At 58.3% G+C, this 19,948-nt stretch overlaps 1 protein-coding gene across 3 annotated transcripts in view; it reads left to right on the forward strand.

Moving 5' to 3' along the window:
• Positions 1 to 19,948, forward strand: part of MAD1L1 (mitotic arrest deficient 1 like 1) — a 316,809-nt gene that overhangs the window by 57,573 nt on the left and 239,288 nt on the right. For all 3 annotated transcript variants that reach the window (XM_047713391.1, XM_047713392.1, XM_047713393.1), the window contains one exon: positions 4,911 to 4,997. In XM_047713391.1, coding sequence (XP_047569347.1) covers positions 4,911 to 4,997 — 87 coding nt within the window. The remainder of the gene's footprint in view (positions 1 to 4,910; positions 4,998 to 19,948) is intronic.

Below are 19,948 nucleotides of genomic sequence, written 5' to 3' on the forward strand. Positions count from 1 at the left end.
TGTATTCCAACATGTAGGTTATCGTAGGTTAAAGATCCCTTTGACGGCCACTGCTGGTCTCGGCCCTAACCTGGAGGTGCCCCCGGTATCCATTTGGGGTGTCTTTTCTGAGCGTGCTCTGTCAATACACGCATGTGTCATTGGCATATTTTCTTTGAGCCTGGACTTGTGAAGTTGTTGGTGCAGTTTGAGGGACGCTGCCCTTGAGCTCTTTCCCTGAGCACCTGCCGGACACACCGGGTCCTTTGGGAGGAGGAGGGAGTGCTTCTGGAGGAAGGGCTGGGCGGCTGCATGCAGGCAGGGGGTCCTGAAACAGTTGTCCATGTTCCCGTCCTACGGGCCTCCTCCTTGCCTGGTGTATATTACCTGTGCTCCCCCACAGTGCCGCCTGCACCCCCGCTTTCCCTGAGACATGCCAGGCATCTCGGCCCTGCCTTCCAGGGTCTTCGTCTTCTGTCCTCTGTGCTCTGTGCCCAGACCTGTGTAAGTTGGAGAGCACGGGCGGAGAAACATGCACAGACGTGACATGTGACACTGCACACATGCCGGTCTGCCTCCTTTGCCGCCATTGGTCTGGCCACAGGGGAGGGTGGCCTGGGCCTCCAGAACGGCGGGTCTCCCTCGGGCCCGCATGCGCTGTGCAGGGTCTGCCTGGGGGCCCTGACCTGTGTTATGAACCTGGGGAGGCCTGAGTGGCTTCCCATGCCTAGCCCAGCCTTTGTGAGCCGCCGGGACGCCAGTGTGAGAGTGTAGGTCCCGGCATCCTATGGAAGGGCAGAAGGCCCATGGGTTCGGCCCCTGAGCCGCTCTGTGAGCCCCCTCGCCAGATGTGCGTTCTCCTCGGCTTAGCCCCAGTCACTGTGGCCCCCAGGTTCCACCGGTCGAAATTACAGTTTAGGAAAAACTTCAGGAAACTTCAGGAAAAAAATTTAGGAAAAAATTCTATAATTTGTGATGTTCTCATCAGAAATTATAGAAACTCTGGAGGGTGCTCTGCCTCTGTGATGGGGGCCTGGCTCTTCCCACACGTGTTCTCCCTGCTGTCCACACAGGCGCATTGCTGGTCTAGTCGATCCGGCTTTTGGCTTTTGCTCTTCTCAGTGTGTGTATTTTTGTAATCAGAAGACCCACACATGTTGGCATTTCAAAAATGCTGTTCCCGTCACCTCCCCTTCCTGTTCTCACGTGAGTAGCTCATGGTGTGAAAGTAGCCTGAGTGTGGACGACAGCGCAGGGGCCTGGCTGCCGGCCATGTGACACGGGATGCAGCTGTCTGCTTTGTCCTCTGCGCCTCTGTCACGAAGCCTAGGTCGTGGAGGTCATGGCATAGTCTTCTGGGATTCTTTTAGACTTGGACCAAATTCTGGAATCAAATATTTGCATGTGAAATTGACAGAGAACCTGAGAGAGTGTTTTCTTTTCTTTCTTTTTTTTTTTTTAAAGATTTTATTTATTCATTCATGAGAGACAGAGAGAGAGAGAGAGAGGCAGAGGGAGAAGTAGGATCCCAGCTGAGCAGGGAGCCTGATGAGGGCCTCTATCCCAGGACCCTGGGATCGTGACCTGAGCTGAGGGCAGATGCTTCACTGACTGAGCCCCCCCAGGCGCCCCGAATCCCACACAGTTTAATGTATTGATTCCTTATTTCGAGTTGGACCTTGTATTCCTCATTTATGCAGTGAGACATCACCCGTCACTGTCACTGTCACTTGTGTCTTGTTTCCCCCGCAGTGTTATGTGGGTTGGCTTGTATACCTTACAAAAACCATTGCAAAGGCTCCCGTGTCCTCTTGCACCCACGCGGCTAGAGAGTGTGCAAGGCTTGTTGGGTGGCTGCGCTATGCTATGTCTGGGTCCTCGGGTTTGGGGCTCTGCTCAGAGGAGCCCTGTTGAGCTACAAGTCAGCTTGCAGTTGTCTGGATGGTGACTGAACCCTGGCCGTCTCTTTCCTTCAAAGACGGTCCACCTGTTCTCCATCTCTGCAGGGAGAATGTGCCGGCGATGGGAGACCCCTGAGTATTACCTTCTGGTTTTCTGTGCTTTGGGTTGTTAGAGGAAAGCGGGGCCCGGTGCTTGCAGGAGTGACCAGTCAGGACAGTCTGGTTGCAGATCAGAGTCTGGATGCAGGCAGAGGCAGAGCCGCAGGGGTTGGCCCCGCAGGCCACTGAGGAAGGGGCTGCATGGCGGCAGTGAGACCTCCAGCAGCTGCAGGCCGGCTGATACGTGGGCATCATGCCATGCAGTCTTGTCTTCTAGAATTGGGCGTGTGAGGGAAGCAGTCCCTGCAGCCCACATCCTTGCACCGCGAGGAGGGGGTGGCTCATTTGAATGGTGGCACCTGGAATTCGGGGGCTGGGACTGGGGCCAAGGACCAGCCTGCTGGAGGGTCTGCCACAGGTGTGTCGGCCAGATCTGCATGGCTGGGTGTCGTGGTTTGTGCGGGGATGCTCCGGGAGGGGCAGCGAGAACTCAGGCCACCTAGGCTGTGGATGTCCCGCTCCTCAGGCAAGTGGACCAGGTGTGTGTGGCTGGTGTGCTCTCTGGGGGATGGGGGGACGTAGGCTTGCCGCTCCGTTCACTTGAATGTGGAGCCAGGCCCCTTGATGGCTGTCCAGCAGTCCCGCAGTACTTGGGCATCTGAGGGCCTCTGTGTGAGCATTGGCTGAGAGAGCAGAGACCCCGGCATCCTGGGCACAGCGTGTGTGTGTGTGTGTGTGTGTGTGTGTGTGTGTGTGTGTGTTTGTGCTTGTGTGGGAGCGGCCTCGTGTACACTGGCCTGGGTGGGGGCCCCAGGGGCTGCAGGTGCCCACAGTGGGGTGGAGTGTTTCACAGTACGTGTTGGGTTCACTTTTTTCCTGATTGGAACCGTTCCAATTTTCCCTTTTTATGAAATTGTGTCATTTCAAAATATGTTCAGAGGAGATAAGAGAGCCTGGGTGAAGGTGAGTCTGGTTGTCCACTGTGTCTAACTCCTGGCTTTGGGGTCAGATCTGGGCCGCAGGGCACCAAGCTTGCTTCGCGTGCTCCTGACTTTGCCGTTCGGCCTCAGGGTTTCTGGAAGGTGTCTACCTGGAGGGAGCTTCAGGCGACCCGTCCTTGGTCACCGAGAACCCCTAGAGACTCCGTGGTCCTCAGCTACTGGGTCCTGTCCATGGGCCCTTCCCTGCACTCGGGCCTGAGCAGCTGTCTTAGGCAGAAGACGCGGTGCCCACCTACATCCCCACGAAGCGAGGGCAGGGCCAGGGGCAGTGCCCACGTGGAGGCGCATGCTGGCTTGTTGGCTTGTTCTCATTAGACTCATCCCACGGACTTGGTAACCGTTCATGTAACCCTGGACTGGGTGACACAGGGAAACAACAGCTTGAATATCTCTAGAACGTTTCAGAAAAAAATACCTCTTGGCTTGAAAAGATGTATTTTTATGTCTGTATTTTTAACTCCCCGAGGTTGGGAAGCTTGAGGAAGCTCCAAGAAGAATGAGAGCTGGCGTTCAAGGCTGGCTCAAGCCCTCCCCGTGCTGGATTTCAGTCTTGCCCAGGGTCCTTCCAGATGATCACGTGGTCTGGGGAGGAGCGCGGGGAGAAATCGTTCCTTTGCCCCATGGTTCCTTCAGGCCCAGTGAGGGGCTGTTTCGCAGGTGGCCAGGAGGGGAGTCTGTGAGGGCATCTGCAAGGGAGAGAGCCAGGAAGCACCTGCGGGAAGGGTGTGGACTGCAGAGGCCCAGGTATGTGACTAGTCGGGCCATATGGGTGTCATGGACTGTGGACGGGTCACAGGTCCGTGAGCTCCTGTTCTAGGGCCGGCAGACACTGAGAGACCCTGAGGTGAATGCCAAGTGGGGCAGGCGGGATGGGGAGCAGCCTAGGGGTGTGATGGGAGGGTCCCTGTTCCAGGGAGTGCTGATTGTCCTGAGACCTCTTGAGGGCAGAGCACTGCGAGCACAGGGTGAACTGACACAGAGCTTCGTAACACTGGGGTGACATGTCCATATCCAGAGGCAAGGCTGTGGGAGGTAGACCCCTGGGGCCTAGTCCTGTGGTGGATGCTTGTGGGAGCCGGGCCCTGTGGTGCCCTTGGAGGCCAGGGAGAGAGCCTTTGGATCCTGTAGTGACCGGTAGCCACTCCTGTGGTTTGTTACAGCCCCCGTGGCTCCTTCAGTGACAGAGGAGGCTGTGGCGCCTCCCACCCATGGCCACATGCTTGGTCCTTAGGCCCAGAGCTCAGCTGCCACTTGCGGGCCAGGGAGCCCCTTAGCTTGCTTGCCGTGCGCTGTGTGGGGACCACGCCCGCGGTGCCGGGTGTCGTCGTAGTCTATCGCAGGTGTTCCGCGCGCCGGCGTCAGGTTCGGAGGGGCTAGATGGCGGCCCAGTGCTGCTCAGAGAGGAGTGCGCCGCGAGCCGCTCCTGACACCTGGAGGCTCTGTTTCCTCCTCTGTGAGGTGGCAACAGGGCAGTGAGGCTGCTCTGGACGGGATCTGAGATGGGCAGTGTGGAGCAGCGTGAACATGATGAGGAATCGTCTGTGGGGGCGTCTGCTGTGGCCTCTTTTCCCGTCGTTGGTTCCAGGGAGACGGGTACACGACCTGTGCTGAGGACCCCCCAGCTCCCCTGCTCTTCTCTGTAGGGTGACGCTGGCGGCTCGCTGTTGACCGGTTCTTACAACTGAAATGGAGTTGTGTCAAATAAGAATCATTTAGTGCTGTTACATGGCCAGGGGTGGGCTGCGGTTGGAACCCAGGTCATGGTGTGCGCATAGTGACGTGCCACACTGGCCTGGGAGCCACACACGGACGCCACTCGTCCTGGGTCTGTGACTCCTCGGCTGTTGGCATGGTTTTGGCGGCTGTCCTGTGCGGAATGAGGTCCTCTCCAGGAGGTGGCTGACGTGGCCGTGTGTTCTCCACTCCACAGAACCCCGGAAGACCTGTCTGGGTTTGTCGTTGAGCTGCAGCGGCGGGAGCTGGCCTTGCAGGACCGGAACAACACCATCACCACCAGGTAGGCCTGGTGGCCCGGGCGTGTGCGGGGTGGTGGAGCCCCCAGCGTGGGTGTCCCCTGGGTGTGGCTTGGGAGCGGCTCCACTTCACTGCTCCCTTGGCCTTGGACTGAGTGAATGGGAGCTGGGTCTGTCTGAGGGGTGCAGGAGGCCTCATGTTTCTGCCACATGCCCGGCTGCCCCCGCCTTCCCGTGCCTGGGGGCCTTGGGAAGGATGTGTGCGGCATCGGGGAACCCTGGCTTTGTTGTGGCGTGAGCTCCAAGTGACCCCCTGATTGTGGGGAACCTTGAGCCCAGGGGAGGCAGTGCGTGTGTGTTTGCATGCGGTTAGACCTGTGGGCTCAGGAAGGTCCCAGAGAGGAACAGAGAGATGCCCTCGGTCGCGGGTAGCGGGAAGACCTCTGCCCGGGGCTGCATAGTGAGGAAGGAGCCCCCCTTCCTGGTGGGAGGCCTGGAGGCCAGCAGCTGTGTGACATTGTGCAGGCTCAGCATTAATGGTTTTCCCTCCTAACCCTGTGAGGCCAGCACACGCTCGTCATTATACTCCATCCTGACGTGACCCCACAGGGAAGGGCTTGGTCCCATAAGCTGCCCCACTCCATGCATCGGTCTTAAGTCCCGGGTCCTCGGGCTGCCTGAGCTTTTGCCCTGGTTGACTCCAAACCCAGGGTTTCCTTCCACACTGTACCCGTTTGAGGGTTTGCTAGCATGACTAAGAATTCAGGAAAGTGCTTTCTGTGCCGTCACTGATTTTTTGCAAAGGTTGCAGTCTGAGCAGCCAGATGGCAGAGGTGCCTGTGTGAGGGCTGGGGGGTGAGAGCTTCCCTGTTATCTCTGGGTGCAGCCCTGCTCCCAGCACCTAGGTGTGTCCCCAGCTCGGAAGCTGTCTGAGCCCTGTGTGGGCTTGGCGGGGGGTGGGGGTCTGATGGTGTCTCCCTGCTTGCGTTATGCTTATGTTATAGGCTGCTGGGGAGGAGCTTGGCCCCCGCCCCTCCCCCCCAACCGCCATGGGGGTGATTGCTTAATCTGGCCCCTTCTGCAGCCCCCTTGTTATCTCAGACAGGACAGCGGATACAAGGGGCTTGTTAGGAGTCATGAGATGCCCTACCACTTCAGCAACCCTAGGGGTCTTAGGAGTTCATTGCCAGGAAAGGGGGCAGAGACCAGATGCTTCTCCGTCGGGCTGCCCCTGGCTTCTGCCGTGTGGTTGGCCTTCTTTCTCCGGCCTCAGGTGACCCATCCGCAGGCCTCAGGTGAGGTCTCTTTTCTCAGGTCTCCACTTTGGAACAAGGAGGCCTTTCCTGGGACCCCTGCCAGCAGATGCCCCTCCAGCCTCATGGGCCCAGGCGCAGAACTGCTCCAGGCGGGATGGGGTTCCTTGTCTGTGGCTGGCCCACTTCCTGTGGGGCTCTCTAGGGGGCCGAGCGCTGAGTGGGGTCGGGTCCCCACGGGCAAGTGGGTCTGTGAACAGCCGGCCTCAGCCTTGTGCGGACACAGGGTCTTAAGGGCTCACTAGTAGCCAGAGGGAAGGATTTCTTATTTGGGGGGTTGATGTCACTTTGAAAATTGGCTTTTAGAAGCATCTGGTTATGTAGGACATAATCACGTCAATTTAGCTTAAAAACCTCAAACGATAAAGATTGCCTTTTGCTTTCAAAGCTACTGTCAGATGAAACGGGTGTTAAGAGTGATTTGAAATTAAAGCTTTTACATTTTTCCAGACGATCTTCACTTTACTTTGCATTTGAAACAGAATGAACTGCTCAAAGAAAGAAAACTCGCCTTGGTTTTTCTCAGGCCAAACCATGAGGTGCTGGGAAGGTTGGCTTTCGTGTACGGGGAGGTGGGGGCCAGAGCCGCTCCAGCCACATGGCCCCGACAGCCAGCTCACTCTCGGTAGTGAGCGCAGAGCTGACCTTCTCTTCTCCATTCTGGGAGTGGCCATCCCCTGTGGCGGTACCTTGTCCACCTCTCCGGACCCCTGGCTCCCCTCCGGGAGCAAGCTCACGTGTGACAGATGGCCGGGCAGGCCCCTGATGAGGTGGTAGGGACCCTGTGATGTGAAGCCCTTCCTGACCAGCATGGAGAGGACTTGTGTGTCTGGCGTCCTTCACGCTGGCCGGCTGCCGGGTCTGTGGGTTGTGGTCTTGTGTGGGGTGTCAGGAGCCCTGGTGAAGGCAGGACAGCCGACTTCATTCGCTGTTGACTGGGGGTGCCGGGGGCCCCTGGGCAGCCTTTGGAGGAGGCTGTTGCTTGGTGAAGGGGACTTGAATGAGTGGTGAGAGGGCAGTCCTTGCTCATGTTGCCTGTCCCCATCTCTGAGAGGTGGTGCCCTTGGCTGTGCGTCTTCTTGGCAGCCCGCAGGTTGATGGCTTCCCTGTCATCCCTGAGGGGGACTTGAGATCGGCATACTGGTCATAATTCTTCGTGTGGCTCTTTCCTTGCTGTTTGTCTGCAGCATTTAGGCCGTCCTCGCAAACCGTCTAGTGTGATTAGGCCTTGTCATCTTTGTCATCGTGTGTCTGTGTGAGTTATGGTGCTCTTGGGCTGTCCTGAGGCCAGCAAGGCTGGTGACGGCCACAGAAGATTCATGATGACCGAGGACCTGTTCTCTGCACATCGGGGTGGAGTTCACGCTGTGCTAGGAGCTCCAGTGGGTCCCTGGCTCTAGCTCAGGCTGGCCGGCCACCGAGTTGCTGTGTGTCCTTGGACAGAGGAGTCAGCCTGTGCCTCCTGTCAGATGAGAAAGGTGATAACTGTCATGGGACCGTGGCACACTGAGGAAGAAGGCTCTGTCAGCGTCAGGTAGACCTGTGCCTGGTGGGGGACGGGGCAGGAGTGGCCTCTGGGGTAGTTGAGGACATGGCGGCATGAGTTGTCTCCTATATGTACCCAGAGGAGGCCTGGAAGGGGGTGGACTTGGGGTTGGCATGCAGGACAGTGACATCAGGTGAGAGAACAATCCTGGGGGGTGGGTAACTCTGAAGCATGAATTCCGGCGTGACCTTGTCTGTGTGTCGATGGAGGGTGCACGGGAAATTGCCTTGGACCTGGTGTGTTGAGGAGCTTGTGTGGTCCGAGAGAGGTTGGAGAGGCCGTGGACAGTCAGAGATGTAGGCATGCTCAGTGTCCCCCGTGGACTCCACCCCGGCCGCTGGGTGCCCGAGCAGTGCTGAGGTCCCGCTCGGCCTGGAGCTCCCACTCGGAACTCCAGCATCTGTTCCCACAAGGCTCGATCTCCCTGCGTGGGGCTCCTGCTTTGATACGTTCTGGTCGGCGAGTCCGCCCCGGCGTGCTCCTGCCGAGTTCCTTGTGTGCCCTGCGCTTGTGCCGCAGGCTTCTTGGGGCAGGGACGGCATGTTGTGTGCGACGGCGTCCCCGGGGATGCAGAGGACGCGGGTGAGGAGCTGCTCGGTGAGCATGTGTCGGCTGAAGGAATGAACGAACAGCCCAACTGAAGAGCCACAGTGATGGACTGCTGGCCCAGTGAGCCCCGTGGGACTTGCGTCTGTGCCGGGCGGTCGCGGGCCCACAGCTGGGCTCTGGGTGCCCCCTGCTGGGCTGGCTGGACCGCTTCCTGTCACGGGGCGGGCCTGGCTTTGCCTCGTGCATCAGTGCTCCAGTTCCGGGACTCCCGGGGGCTCTGTGATCACCTGGCTGGCCTTCGTGGGGACCAGCCCCACAGCCGTTCCCCTCCCCAGGCCTCACTCTGGTCTTAGGCACGACTGTCTCTGCAGGAGCGTGTCCCGGGGCTTTCCAGGGGTGTAGACTGGGGCCCTGCTGGTCTGGCCAGCTCCCGGTGTTGCTCGGTGTAAACGGGCTTCGGCGGGTGGTGCCGAGGCAGCCCGTGTCTGAGGCCTTGTCTTCACGTGTTCCTTGGTGGCAGTTTGTGGTGGTGCATCTGTTCCACAGACACCGGCACATGTCTGTGAGCTCGGTGACTCCATCGACCGGGACCCCCTTCCTCAGGCTGGGCCGGGCTCCGTCAGCTCGCACTGGTCACAGTACTCACACGATGGGAGGCCCAGAGTCGTGCTGTGAGCACGCAGACCTGGCCGTGGGGGCATCGAGACCCGTGGTGCTGTCTCTCTGGGGCTGGGGGTGAGCTGACCCCCCGCACACACACACACAGTGTGCAGCGTTGGGGGCTCCCATGTGGAGGGAGGAAGTGATGAGATTTTTGGAAGCCCCAACCTTTTCAGAGCCTGCGAATTAGTCATAGTGACATTCGTTCTTGTGCTATGTCCTGGACCCTTGGGAATCTTCCTTGGGTGCTTGCTTCCATGCAGAGGTCAGAGCCCAGTCTTCTGCTGTAGACCATGCTCTCTCTCTGGGGCAGACAACCATCAGTCTAGGGTAGATCGGCTGTCTGTCTGGCTTAGGCTGGCCATTTGGGGTAGATTATACTGTCTGTCTGTCTGTCTCGTGTAGACCACATCATATTGGGTAGACAGGCTCTCTGGCTTAGGCTGGCCATCTGACAGGACTTCCGGTGATGCTCTTCTCCTGTAGCTATGGAGCCCTTGCACTGTGGCCAGTGTGGGTGAAAAACCACATCTGTAATATAACATTAAGTAGTCTCTTATGGTTGGTGTGTGGCTTCCGGGTGTGGCTGCATGGCCTTAGTCCAGGGTCCAAAGTTCAGCTCTGCCACGTGCCATTGGGACCAGTCCTTGAGGGTCCCTCATCTAGAACATGGAGATGTAGTAGGCGCAGGAGACGGTTTGGCCCCTTATGGGGTCGGCATGCGGGTTAGCTGGGACAATAAACCTACATCCCTGTTCCGGCTCCTAGCTGATGAGCCAGTTGTCAGGATGCAGCAGGTGTTGTCACCATGTGCCCCCATTGTCATCAACAGCCATGTCCTCCAGTTGCGATGATGACAGTCTTGGCACATAAGAACTCACAACCTTCCTCGTGGCTGCCTAGCTCTGTTCCTTGGTGCCCTTCCTCTGCTGGGTTCCCTCTGTTCCTTGCCTGTGTGGGCTGTGCTCTGGATGGCAGCTCTGGATCTGGCCTTGTCCAGCCCCCGTCAGCCTCTAGGGTGTGGTCTGGCTCCCCCTTACTGGGCTGTGCCCCTGCTTCTGCTTCCCCTTCCACCTCTCTGGGGAAGGGGACGAAGGGGATGCTTCGGGGCAGCCGTGGCTGGAGGTGGAACCGGCATTCTGTGCAAAGCCCTGGCCCCTTGCGACGCTGGCTGCCCTTCTGCCGTTGCCCCTACACCCTGGTCCATCCCCCCAGCTACACCGGGAACGGCTTAGGCTCCAGACCCTTTGCACTTGTGACTGTACTTCGTGGCCAGCACAGGCTGGTCCTGGCTTGGCGAGGGTTTCACGGGCGAGGAGTCAGAGTGGGTGCCGTGCTCTTGGGCACCACATGGTGTCCTGCCGCTGTGCCTCACATCTGCATGTGTGGCCCCAGGCAAGGGCCCCTCAATTGGCTGCCGTGACTGGCAGTGTGTGCCCCTCTCCTTGACTCTGGGTTGCTCCTTATGCCCCACGTGTTCAGGAACCCAGGACTCTCTTCCACCACTGGCTGCCATCTCCTTCAGATGACGAGGATTCGTGGCGGCATTTCCCACTCTGGCAGCCTCTGCTGTCCCTACGGCCTTCCCTTGGTGTCTGCCCCTGCTGACTTCTCTACCCGCTCCCATTTCCACCACCTCTGCCACACAGCCCCCCTTTAGCAGCGGGACACACTGTGCCCGCCTCTGTCCCTGCTGGCCCTGGAACTTTGCTCAGGCCGTGGCTGACTTGGAATTTCTCTGTGGCTGCGGCTGACTCGCTCCTCAGGGAGGCTTCCCGTTCGACTGCGTGTCCTATAATTAAATGTGTCTTCGTCGTGCACTTGCTTGTCTACCTTGTCCCTGCCGCAGGGCTGGGTCTGGGTGGTTGGGGTCGCCGCTGTGGTTCTGGCCAGAGCGACCCGGGGCGTGCAGTGAGTGAGTGTGGTGCTGGAGGTGTGAAGCTCGGGCGCTGGGGGTGCACAGGCCTCACACGTTCACCTGGCGGGGCCCTCTTGACTTCTCAATCCACCGAGGTGACAGGTGGTTATCTCTGCTCTGCCTGCAGAGTACCTGAGTCCACGTGCCGGCCACACGGGTGCCAGCTGTGTCTCCGCCCGACCGCGAGGCCGGCCCCAGCAGCACTACCTGCCCCGCAGGGTCTGTGTGCAGAGGAGCCTCTTGAGATGGGCCTCAGACTGTCCCTTGGGCAGGTGCACATGTACAGGACCCTCTGGGGCATTCTGTGTCACTCGCCAGTAGGCTGTGGTTTGCTGCCGCCCTTGGGGCCTTGCCTTTCTCTCCTGTCCTTGTCGCCATCGTGTCACTCCTCCCTGTGCCCAGGGCCTCACCTACCTCATGCTTCTCACCTCCTCTGTCAGGAGGTCACAGGGCTCCTCTCTATTCTGGAACATTCCAGCAGTGCTCCCTGACGGAGGGCTAATGCTTCTGGTCTTCATGGAGGCATCTGTGTGTGTCCATCCTCACCTTTTCCTGTGGGAGAGTCCATCCTGCCCAGGCTGCAGCTACCCACTGCCTCCGGATGTTGTTTCTGTGCTCTTCCTGGCCTAATCTGATGCGTTGATTGACCAGTTGATGTGTGCCTGGTGCATTTCTCCATTTGAGTGTGAACTCCATGAGAGTGCAGGGACCGTGAGCATGGGATCAGTGCCCAGGGCACATCTGTTCAGTAAAGAATAAGTGTCTTTTTCTCTTTTCCCAGGATACGTTGTCGATTCCCTGAGCAGTGGTGTCTCTGTGGGTTCTCGTGTCCTCACCCCTGCTGATGAGGACTGGGGGTCAGCGGAGACATCCCCCAGCAGTACCCATGATCCCAGCCTCTCACCTCCACCTGGCGAGGACTGGAGGTCAGCGGGGACATCCCCTGGCTGTGCCCACGATCCCAGCCCTTCACCTCCACCTTGCGAGGACTGGGGGTCAGCGGGGACGTCCCATGGCAGTGCCCACAATCCCAGTCCCTCACCCCTACCTGGTGAGGACTGGGGGTCAGCGGGGACATCCCCTGGCAGTGCCCACAGTCCCACCCCCTCACCCACACCTGGTGAGGACTGGGGGTCAGTGGGGATGTCCCCAGGCAGTGCCTACGATCCCAGCCCCTCCCCCACCTGGTGAAGACTGGGGGTCAGCAGGCATGTCCCCCGGCAGTGCCCATGATCCCAGTTCCTCACCCCTACCTGGCGAGGACTGGGGGTCAGCTGGGATATCCCCTGGCAGTGTTCCTGTCCTTGTCCTTGCCAGGATTAGGGGACAGGGTATCACTCACTGGGGACCCAGGAGCATGGACCTCTCCTTCTTTGCTAGTCCTTCATCAACCGATCCCTCTGAATCTGCGGAGGATGCAGCAGTGGGGCTGGCTGAGTTGGCACCTGTCTTGCGCACAACTGGCCTGGAGCTGGTCCCCTGGCTCCTGCACCCCATCTTGGCCGTGGTGCTGCCAGTCCTCACTGTGGTCTGCTCTGCCCCACACTGTGGCAGGCCAACGGCTTAAAGCCAGTCACACGACGTCCACTGGAGAGTACACGTTGCTGATTTTCTCTACAAAGTGGGTTTTGTAACCCGTTTCATGGCAGCTGGGAAGGCTCCTCCTCCTCCAGGTTTATGGCTGGTGCCCAAGGGGAGACAGCCTGGTGTCCTCAGTGCAGCTGTGACCGGGGTGTCGTTCTGCACAGGCGGGCGTCGTCACTGAGATCCCAGCTTGGAAAGCATCGCACGCTGCAGCCTGGGCTGCCTGAGCCTCGAGGAGCACTGGCTGCCAGGGCAGTTTGGGGCGGGGCAGGAGGGGGAGCTGTGGGTAACCCTGTGGGGGCGGGGCGTGTGTGCATCTGGATGCACTTGCGCTCGTGCACGTGTTCTCGTGCTGATGCCGAGGCTTGGAGAAGGGAAAGGTGTGGGTTCAGAGAGGAGACGTGGTTGCTTTCTAGCCATGAGGTGGATAGGGATCGCTTCTAGGGGCAAGCAGGTTTTGAGTCAGATCTGGCCAGATTGTGAAAAATAAAGACCTGAGAACGGCATATGTGAAGGCCAAGGGGGGCTGCCTGCCTGGCCTGCTGCGCAGACCCCTCACGTCTGTCCTGGGAAGACCTCGGCTGGGGTCTCCTCCAACCTTCGGCCTGCGGACTACAGTTGGGCACTGAGCTCTGTGTGGGGAGCCGAGGGGCTTCTGGCTGTGGGGACCCTGCCTATGGTTTCTGTGTCCTGCTTCTGTCCCTCACCATCCCTGTAGTCACCCGCAGGCTGGCTCCCAGCAGGCTGGACGATGCAGACGCGTGTCCGCTAGGGTGCTGGGGTGCCTTGCTGCCCAAGTCAGGCTGATGACCAGGGAGGCCGGACCTGAGTATTGGCCCATGTGGGTTGAGGCTTCTGCGTGGGCTTCATTTTCTTTATATCCCAAACCGGGGTCATGACACTGGCTGATTCGTAGGGTGGTGGTGACCAGGCAGGCACCGAGGACAGCACCCGGCTGCTGTCAGAGCTCAGTGAAAGGCAGCCTTTCTCCCTTGTCCCAGCACACGTAGCCCCCGTTCAGGATGGTCTCTTGTCTGGCACACACATGCTGACACCAGCCTGTCTGTAAGTCAGGGCCTGTCTTCTTCCCTGAGTCGTGACATGTGGACGGAGACATGGCTGTGCCCCAACGCTGTCACCTGAGGGGACATTAGGACTGGGCCTTGGAGGCGTTGGGGTGGAGCAGGTGTGTCCCCTTGGGACTGCTGCCCTCCTGCTGTGTGGGGTCTGCCTGAGGGCTCTGGCCAACTGCTGGGCTGCCCTTACTTTGGTTCTCAGACCCCCTTCCTCCTTGCTTGGAACTTCTGGCATGAAGGAGAGAGCCCAGGAATCCCTGTGACAGTCGCGGCTGAGCAGAGGGACCCTGGGCCTTCCAGTCCTTGGGGCCCAAAGGCTGCTGGCACCTGCCTGCAGTGCCCGTGTTCCGACGTGAGATGGTGCCCATGGCACTGGCAGCCTTTCTCCCGCTCGGTCCTCCGAGCTTCCCCTAGGGCCTCCCCAGCAGGAGCGCTGCTATCAGGCCTGTAAATTCTGTGGCCGGTTAGAGAGGGTAAGGGAGGGAGGGGGAGAGCGCGGGGACTCAGCGCTGGGGGGCTTCTTCTCAAGCAGCCGTTTCTGGGTCTGCTGGTTGGCTCCTGGCCGGTGTTGGTGGGATGTGCGGGGCGGGCGCAGGCCTTCTGCTAATGTATCTCCAGCTTGGCCTGGGCTGGGTAGGAGTCACCTTCATCATCTGGACTGTAACCATCTGGCTTCTATCCCAGAGACCAAGGTCCCCTCCCCCTAGGGGACATATGGGGTCCCCAGGGAAGTCTGGGCTCATCGGCAGACGTTGCTGGGATTCCTGGCGGTGCCAGCCTGGCATGGGGCAGCTGCCGGCAAAGGGGCAGGTCCGGGAGAGTGGCCTCGGGGGGATGACCATAGGGCCTTGGTCGTGGGACGTGCCCTTTAAAGACCAAGGCTTCTGATGAGCTGGATGGCTCGCGTGTGCTTTGTTGTGCGAGAACAGCAGCTCTCACGGGCTGTGTAGAGTGTGGGTCCATGTGCGTATGGTGGTCCATTGCCACGGTTGGTGCCCTCTGTGGCTGGAGAACTCACCGGCTTTGTGGCCATGGCCTCCATGGGGTGACCTCCGAACTGTCACCCAGCTCGGTGAGCGCACAGAATCCCCTGTGACATGTAAATGTGCGTTCTGGGCTCTCAGGTGCCTCATCTTCAGCCGGCCGCCAGGAGCACGGCTGTGGAGTTGTAAGAAATCCGTTCTGCTTCAGTTCCTCCTGCTGTCAACAGAGAGAGGCCCGGTCCCTGGTTTCTTCTCCGGACCTTATCAGAAGGTCCTCGAAGTCCCGTGAGCTCCCTGGACATAGAATGGCAGAATTTTCTAAAGACTGGCCCCGTTGTGTTGGGCGTCATCAGCCTTGTGCTTCTGGGGTCCTTCCTGTGGATGCACTTAGGTGTGCTGCCTGGAGGTGGTATGTGTGTGTCACCGCAGGCCCTGCCAGCGGAGGTTTGTGTCCAGCCTCTGGGCCCTTTGCTCCACATGCAGACCTGATGGTTCTGAGCCTCTGCATGGACGGTGCTAGGTGCGTCCCTGCCTAGCGGGCGTGTATTTGCTTCCCTCTGCTTCTGGGCCAGGAGGGTGCCTTGTGCTCAGTTCTCCCAAATCTGAGGCTTAGCTGGTCTGTCCTTGGGAGATAGAGCCTGTCCTTGCTGGGCCGTCCCAGCTGAGGGAGAACTCCATGTGCTCCCCAGGCCCTGTCCATGCCCCTGCCCTGGCACCAGTGCAGCCTGAGGTTGTGCCGACAGGGACGCAAGGTTTGGACCTGCGGTGCTGCGGGGACAGAGTGGCAGAGTGGTGGTTGTGGGCAGGGTGTGGGGCAACAGGGGGTCCGGAAGAGCAGGGGTCTGTAGCGGAGGCCAGCCAGGAATGGGCAGGGCAGGGTAAGGCAGGGTAGGGGTTGGCCAGAGTGTGGGATGGGCTTAACAGGACATGGGGTGGGTAGGGCAGGCTGTGGGCTGAGTGGGCAGGGCGTGGGCATAGGGTAGGGCAGGGCGAGGGGTGGGTAGGGCGTGGGCGCAGGGCAGGGCTCTGGCTGCTCCTCGGGGCTGAGCCATCCTGTGACCTCCGCCGTGGCAGCCGGCTCGCATTGTCTCTTGTCAGCAAGAGAAGATGCCATTAATACTTCACGCCCAGACTGTTTTCTTACGTGTTTTGCATTTCCATATTTAAAATGGAATTTGCATATTCATGGTCTTTTAAATAGGTTTTTATTGTTCAGGGATGTGGAAATGGATAAAATGTGAAACTCCTCCTTTTATTCAAGCACTGGAAGGAATTTTCATCCCTAAAATGATATCCGTTTCTGGGCGGTTAGTTCTGTAGCAGTTGCCGTAGGAAAATTACCCTGGCAGCGGGGCTGTCCTAGGTTCGGGTGGCTGTGCCCTCGGCAGGGACTGGGCAGGGTGGGCCTCCGGCCTGTTCCCCAGTCTGCAGCCAGGCCCAGGTGTCATCCCTCTTTGGGGAGAGCAGGAAGGACAGGCACCTGCCCTCTCCCCTTGGGTCTCTCCCAACTGGGACCTTGCCTTCCTCCGGGAGCCAGGGACGAGGTCACTCATGTCCCTTTGGAGACAGAACATAAGGTAGACAAGGCTCTGGATTTCAGAAGGGGCTGAGCCCTTCCCTTTGGACCTGGCAGTCTCACCTGGTGGGCCAGCCATGTCCTCAATGCCCATGGGGGAGGTGTCCCTGTCACTAGAGCCCTGCGCCAGCCACGGACTCCCACCCAGGGCAGCTTGTGCGGGCCCAGCGCCTGGGCCCAGGGGAGACAGCTGCAGAGAGTGTTCCACTTCGCTGCTGCCCGCCTGGGAGTGGGACAGAGCTGGCTGCCCTCTCCGTGCCATCTTCCCCTCCGTGGAGAGGCATTATTTCAGGGATGTGTGAGGTGCTGGCCTGGAGCTGGTTGAAGACGTATTGGTATTTTCATTTCTCTGTGTTTGGGCCAAGCTTCTGGGATGTTTGGGTCGGAGGGAGCTGAGTGGAGACCCTAGACACTGGTAAGGAGCGGGGTGCCCAGGATGCCCTTGGCTCCGGGGTTTTGCGTGGAGCCAAACTGGGCTCCAGGGCCGTCGAGGGCTTGAGAACATGCAGAGCCGTGGCCGCGGTGGCCTCTGCTGTGGTACGGTGTGTCGTAGATACAGGGCCAGATGAGGGCTCTTGGCAGTCCGGGTCATGGAAGGGCCTTGGAGCCTCCAGGGTGACTGAAACAGGGCAGGGAGGCTTTGTTCAGCTCCGACCGGGGCTGCTGACGGAACCCGCCCGATCGCAGAGCTCCTGCTCATTGGACTCTTGATTCTTTTAATATGAAATTTTTTTCATCTCAGGGAGGCCTTTCTAAGTCTCACATAGAGGTCTAGAACACACGATGGTGAACTTTCAAAGTTTTTATATTGTTAGATGCACAGTGCAGAAACAGCAAAGCTGAAATGAGGTCTAACCGTCTGTTGTTGAGTCTCTAAGTGTCACTGATTATGAGGCTGGGACCAGGCGATTTCCTCGCCCAGGGTCACCTGCATGGCTCTGCTCGAGTGAGGCTGGGCTGCAGAGGACAGCGACTACCCTCCTATCGCGGGAAGTGTTGTGAGTGCGGGCTGCTTCCATCAGGGTGGCATTCCGCACCTAACCGGGACTCGTGGACAGTGACAGAAGGTACGGGTGTTGGATCTCCCCACACCCAGACCATCACCCTGGCCCACACTGGAACCCCCTTGGCCTGGGGTCTCTGGGTGAAGGGACCACATCTGGTTTCTCCCTGTTGCTGCTGGGTGTGTCCTTCGCCCCCGCTGGCTTCTGGTAGTGCTGGAATGACAGTCTGTCCTGGCGCTTTTCTGGTGACTTCCATGTGCTCAGGGCAGGCTCAGAGATGGGGATGGGGTCAGCTCCCAGGACAGACAAATCTTCTTTAGTGCCCCCTACCTGTCCAAGGTGGTATTAGAATGTAGGTGTCCACACACATTGGGACATAACTAGAAGCCCGTGATACCTGAATGTTGTTTATTGTTGGGAAGAAGGAGATAGTGAGAGATCTTACAGAGCCTTGAAACTTGCAAAGGGACTGACGTAGACGCAGCCACTGGCCCTCCCTGCTTCCCCTGTGGCAAGAGCCAAAGCCGGTGGTCAGGCCTCCTTGACTCGCCATCCCATTTCCTCAGGCCAGGGCCTCCCTCTGGGAGGAAGACTCAAGGCTCCTTGTTGACACATCTCTCAGTTTCCCGATGGCCTTGTGCGGACTTGATGAGCCGTAGAGCCTGCTTGCCACTGGTCACTGTAAGGAGCGAGCCTGGGAATGTGCCTTCAGGTTCTGGGGGACAAGTGCAGGGTAGCAGTCCTCTGATGTCGTAAGGCAATGTCAGTGCACTTTCGTGGTGTTTGGCAGTGCATTAAAGCCTGCTCCGCCTGGTAGTGTAGCCCAGAGGAGGCCTGGGGAGGGAGGCAGTGCTGAGACGGTGGAGGACACGGCCTGGACACAGCCCGGACACTTAGCCCAGACCAGCTCATTTGGGAACAGTGGCCTGTGGAAGGCATCATTTGGCACGCACATCTGCTGGTGCCTCTGAGTGGTTTCCCTAGAGCCTGCTAGAAACTGGATAAGGCAGAGAGCACAGAAGCACGTGCTGATGCCACACTGTGAGGGCACCAGAAACTTCACACACGTCGTCCTCTCTGCCCCTCGCACTACTGGCATGCAGAATACCGTACCCTGCGTGTGTGCTGGTCTCACTGTCACTGGCCTCCTCTGGGTTGGAGCTTGGCCATGCACTCAGGCGCATCTGGCTTCAGACCCTGGGGGCTCTCATCATTTCGCCTCTCATCGGGCATTGATTTTTCAATGGCTGGCTTAACTGCAGGTCGCTCCTCAGGGTCACGAGACCTTTCTTCCTGACCCTTGTCTGATACTTGAGGCAGAGAAGTGGTTTAGTAGACTCGGTAGGAAGAACAGCAGTGATCTCGTCACGCGTGGGCAGTAATGGTCAGTCTCTTGTCAGGCGCCGGACACCTGAGGGTACCTGATTGCCATGGCTGGTGCCACAGACCTTCTGGATGAAGTGAGCAGTGGAGGCTGGCACGGGAGGAGCTTTTCTGCTGCCTGGGCAGAGAGGACAACAGCGAATCCACCAAACCGGAAAGGCGCTCCTGGTCTTGTCCATGCTTCCCGAATGCCAGAATCGCTCACATTACAGGCTGGCTGCTTCAGAAGTACGTGCAGGGAGATACCCTGAGAATGTAGATTTTTGGGACGTCTCTCTGGAGGTTCATAGTTAGGACTCTTTGTTAACTACATGCTTTGTCTGAGTTAGGACACGATGCCCTCGTGTTGACCGTAAGCATGCACACGCTGTGACTGTGCGCTGGGGGGTGAGATCCAGCACCTTATCTGGACGCGGCTGGACCCCCTGCCTGCCCACACGTACCCCGGGCCCTTGCCTTGCCATCTTAGGAGTCTTTTATGCTAAAAAGTTATGGAAATGCAAGGAGCTTTTGTTTTTCGGGGTTCTGTTTTTCAGTAGTCACTGTTTTTGGAAATTAAATTTTAAAAATTATTGATAATATGTTTATAATTTCCTTAAAAGGAACTCATCACTTAACAAAAGATATATTTTCTGAAACAGGATGTGGTGAGAAGAATGACATTGTTTTATATTTTTACACATCTTTTTAATGTCTGCTAAATGGAAGACGGCTGGATTCTCATATCTGCTTCTGCACTCAGCCTCCTGTGCTGGACTATTCTAGTTGGAATATGTGAAAAAAAATCTGGCCTCATACAGATCTGTAGGTGGAAGTGGGAGGACCTGGGAGGTCCCCACAGCACGTTGGTGCTCAGAACTCTTCATGATCGGGGAGGGGGGTGCTGGAGAAGGGGTGCCGACTGTCATCTGACACCTTCTTTGGGTGGTCCTGCCTTTCCGTGTGGTGTTGCTGTGAGTTTAGAGGGCCTCCTGTGATGTTTTGCCATCTGAAATTCACGAGCACCAGTCATGGAACATCCAGGAAGACTTCCCTCGTTCGGTTTTTCTCAGGAAGCTGTTATTCCTACATACCCCAGAGAGGCCTGTTTTGCCCCACGTTGGGTGTTTGAAGGAGGAGGCCTCTGTTTTTCTGTAGCAGAGCGGATTTTCCTTGCAGGTATCTTTGTTTAGATGGTTCATGGGTGGGCCAGTTGGTATGAGATGACTCCCACCAGGTTTCTGGGGGCGTTAGGACCTTGCTTAAGGCGTTCTCCGGAGAGCAGTAGGACCGCTGTGTGCCTGAAGGGGCTAAGGCCTCTGGGATGCAAGAAGAGCCCTGAGCGGGAGGATGGGGCCTTCTCACACAGTTATGGCTGCTGAACTCACTTGAGCTCTTCGGTGACTGAGGCCGTTTAAATGGGC

The sequence above is a fragment of the Lutra lutra genome, chromosome 18 (genome assembly GCF_902655055.1).
Source record: "Lutra lutra chromosome 18, mLutLut1.2, whole genome shotgun sequence".
NCBI classification, from domain to species: Eukaryota; Metazoa; Chordata; class Mammalia; order Carnivora; family Mustelidae; genus Lutra; species Lutra lutra.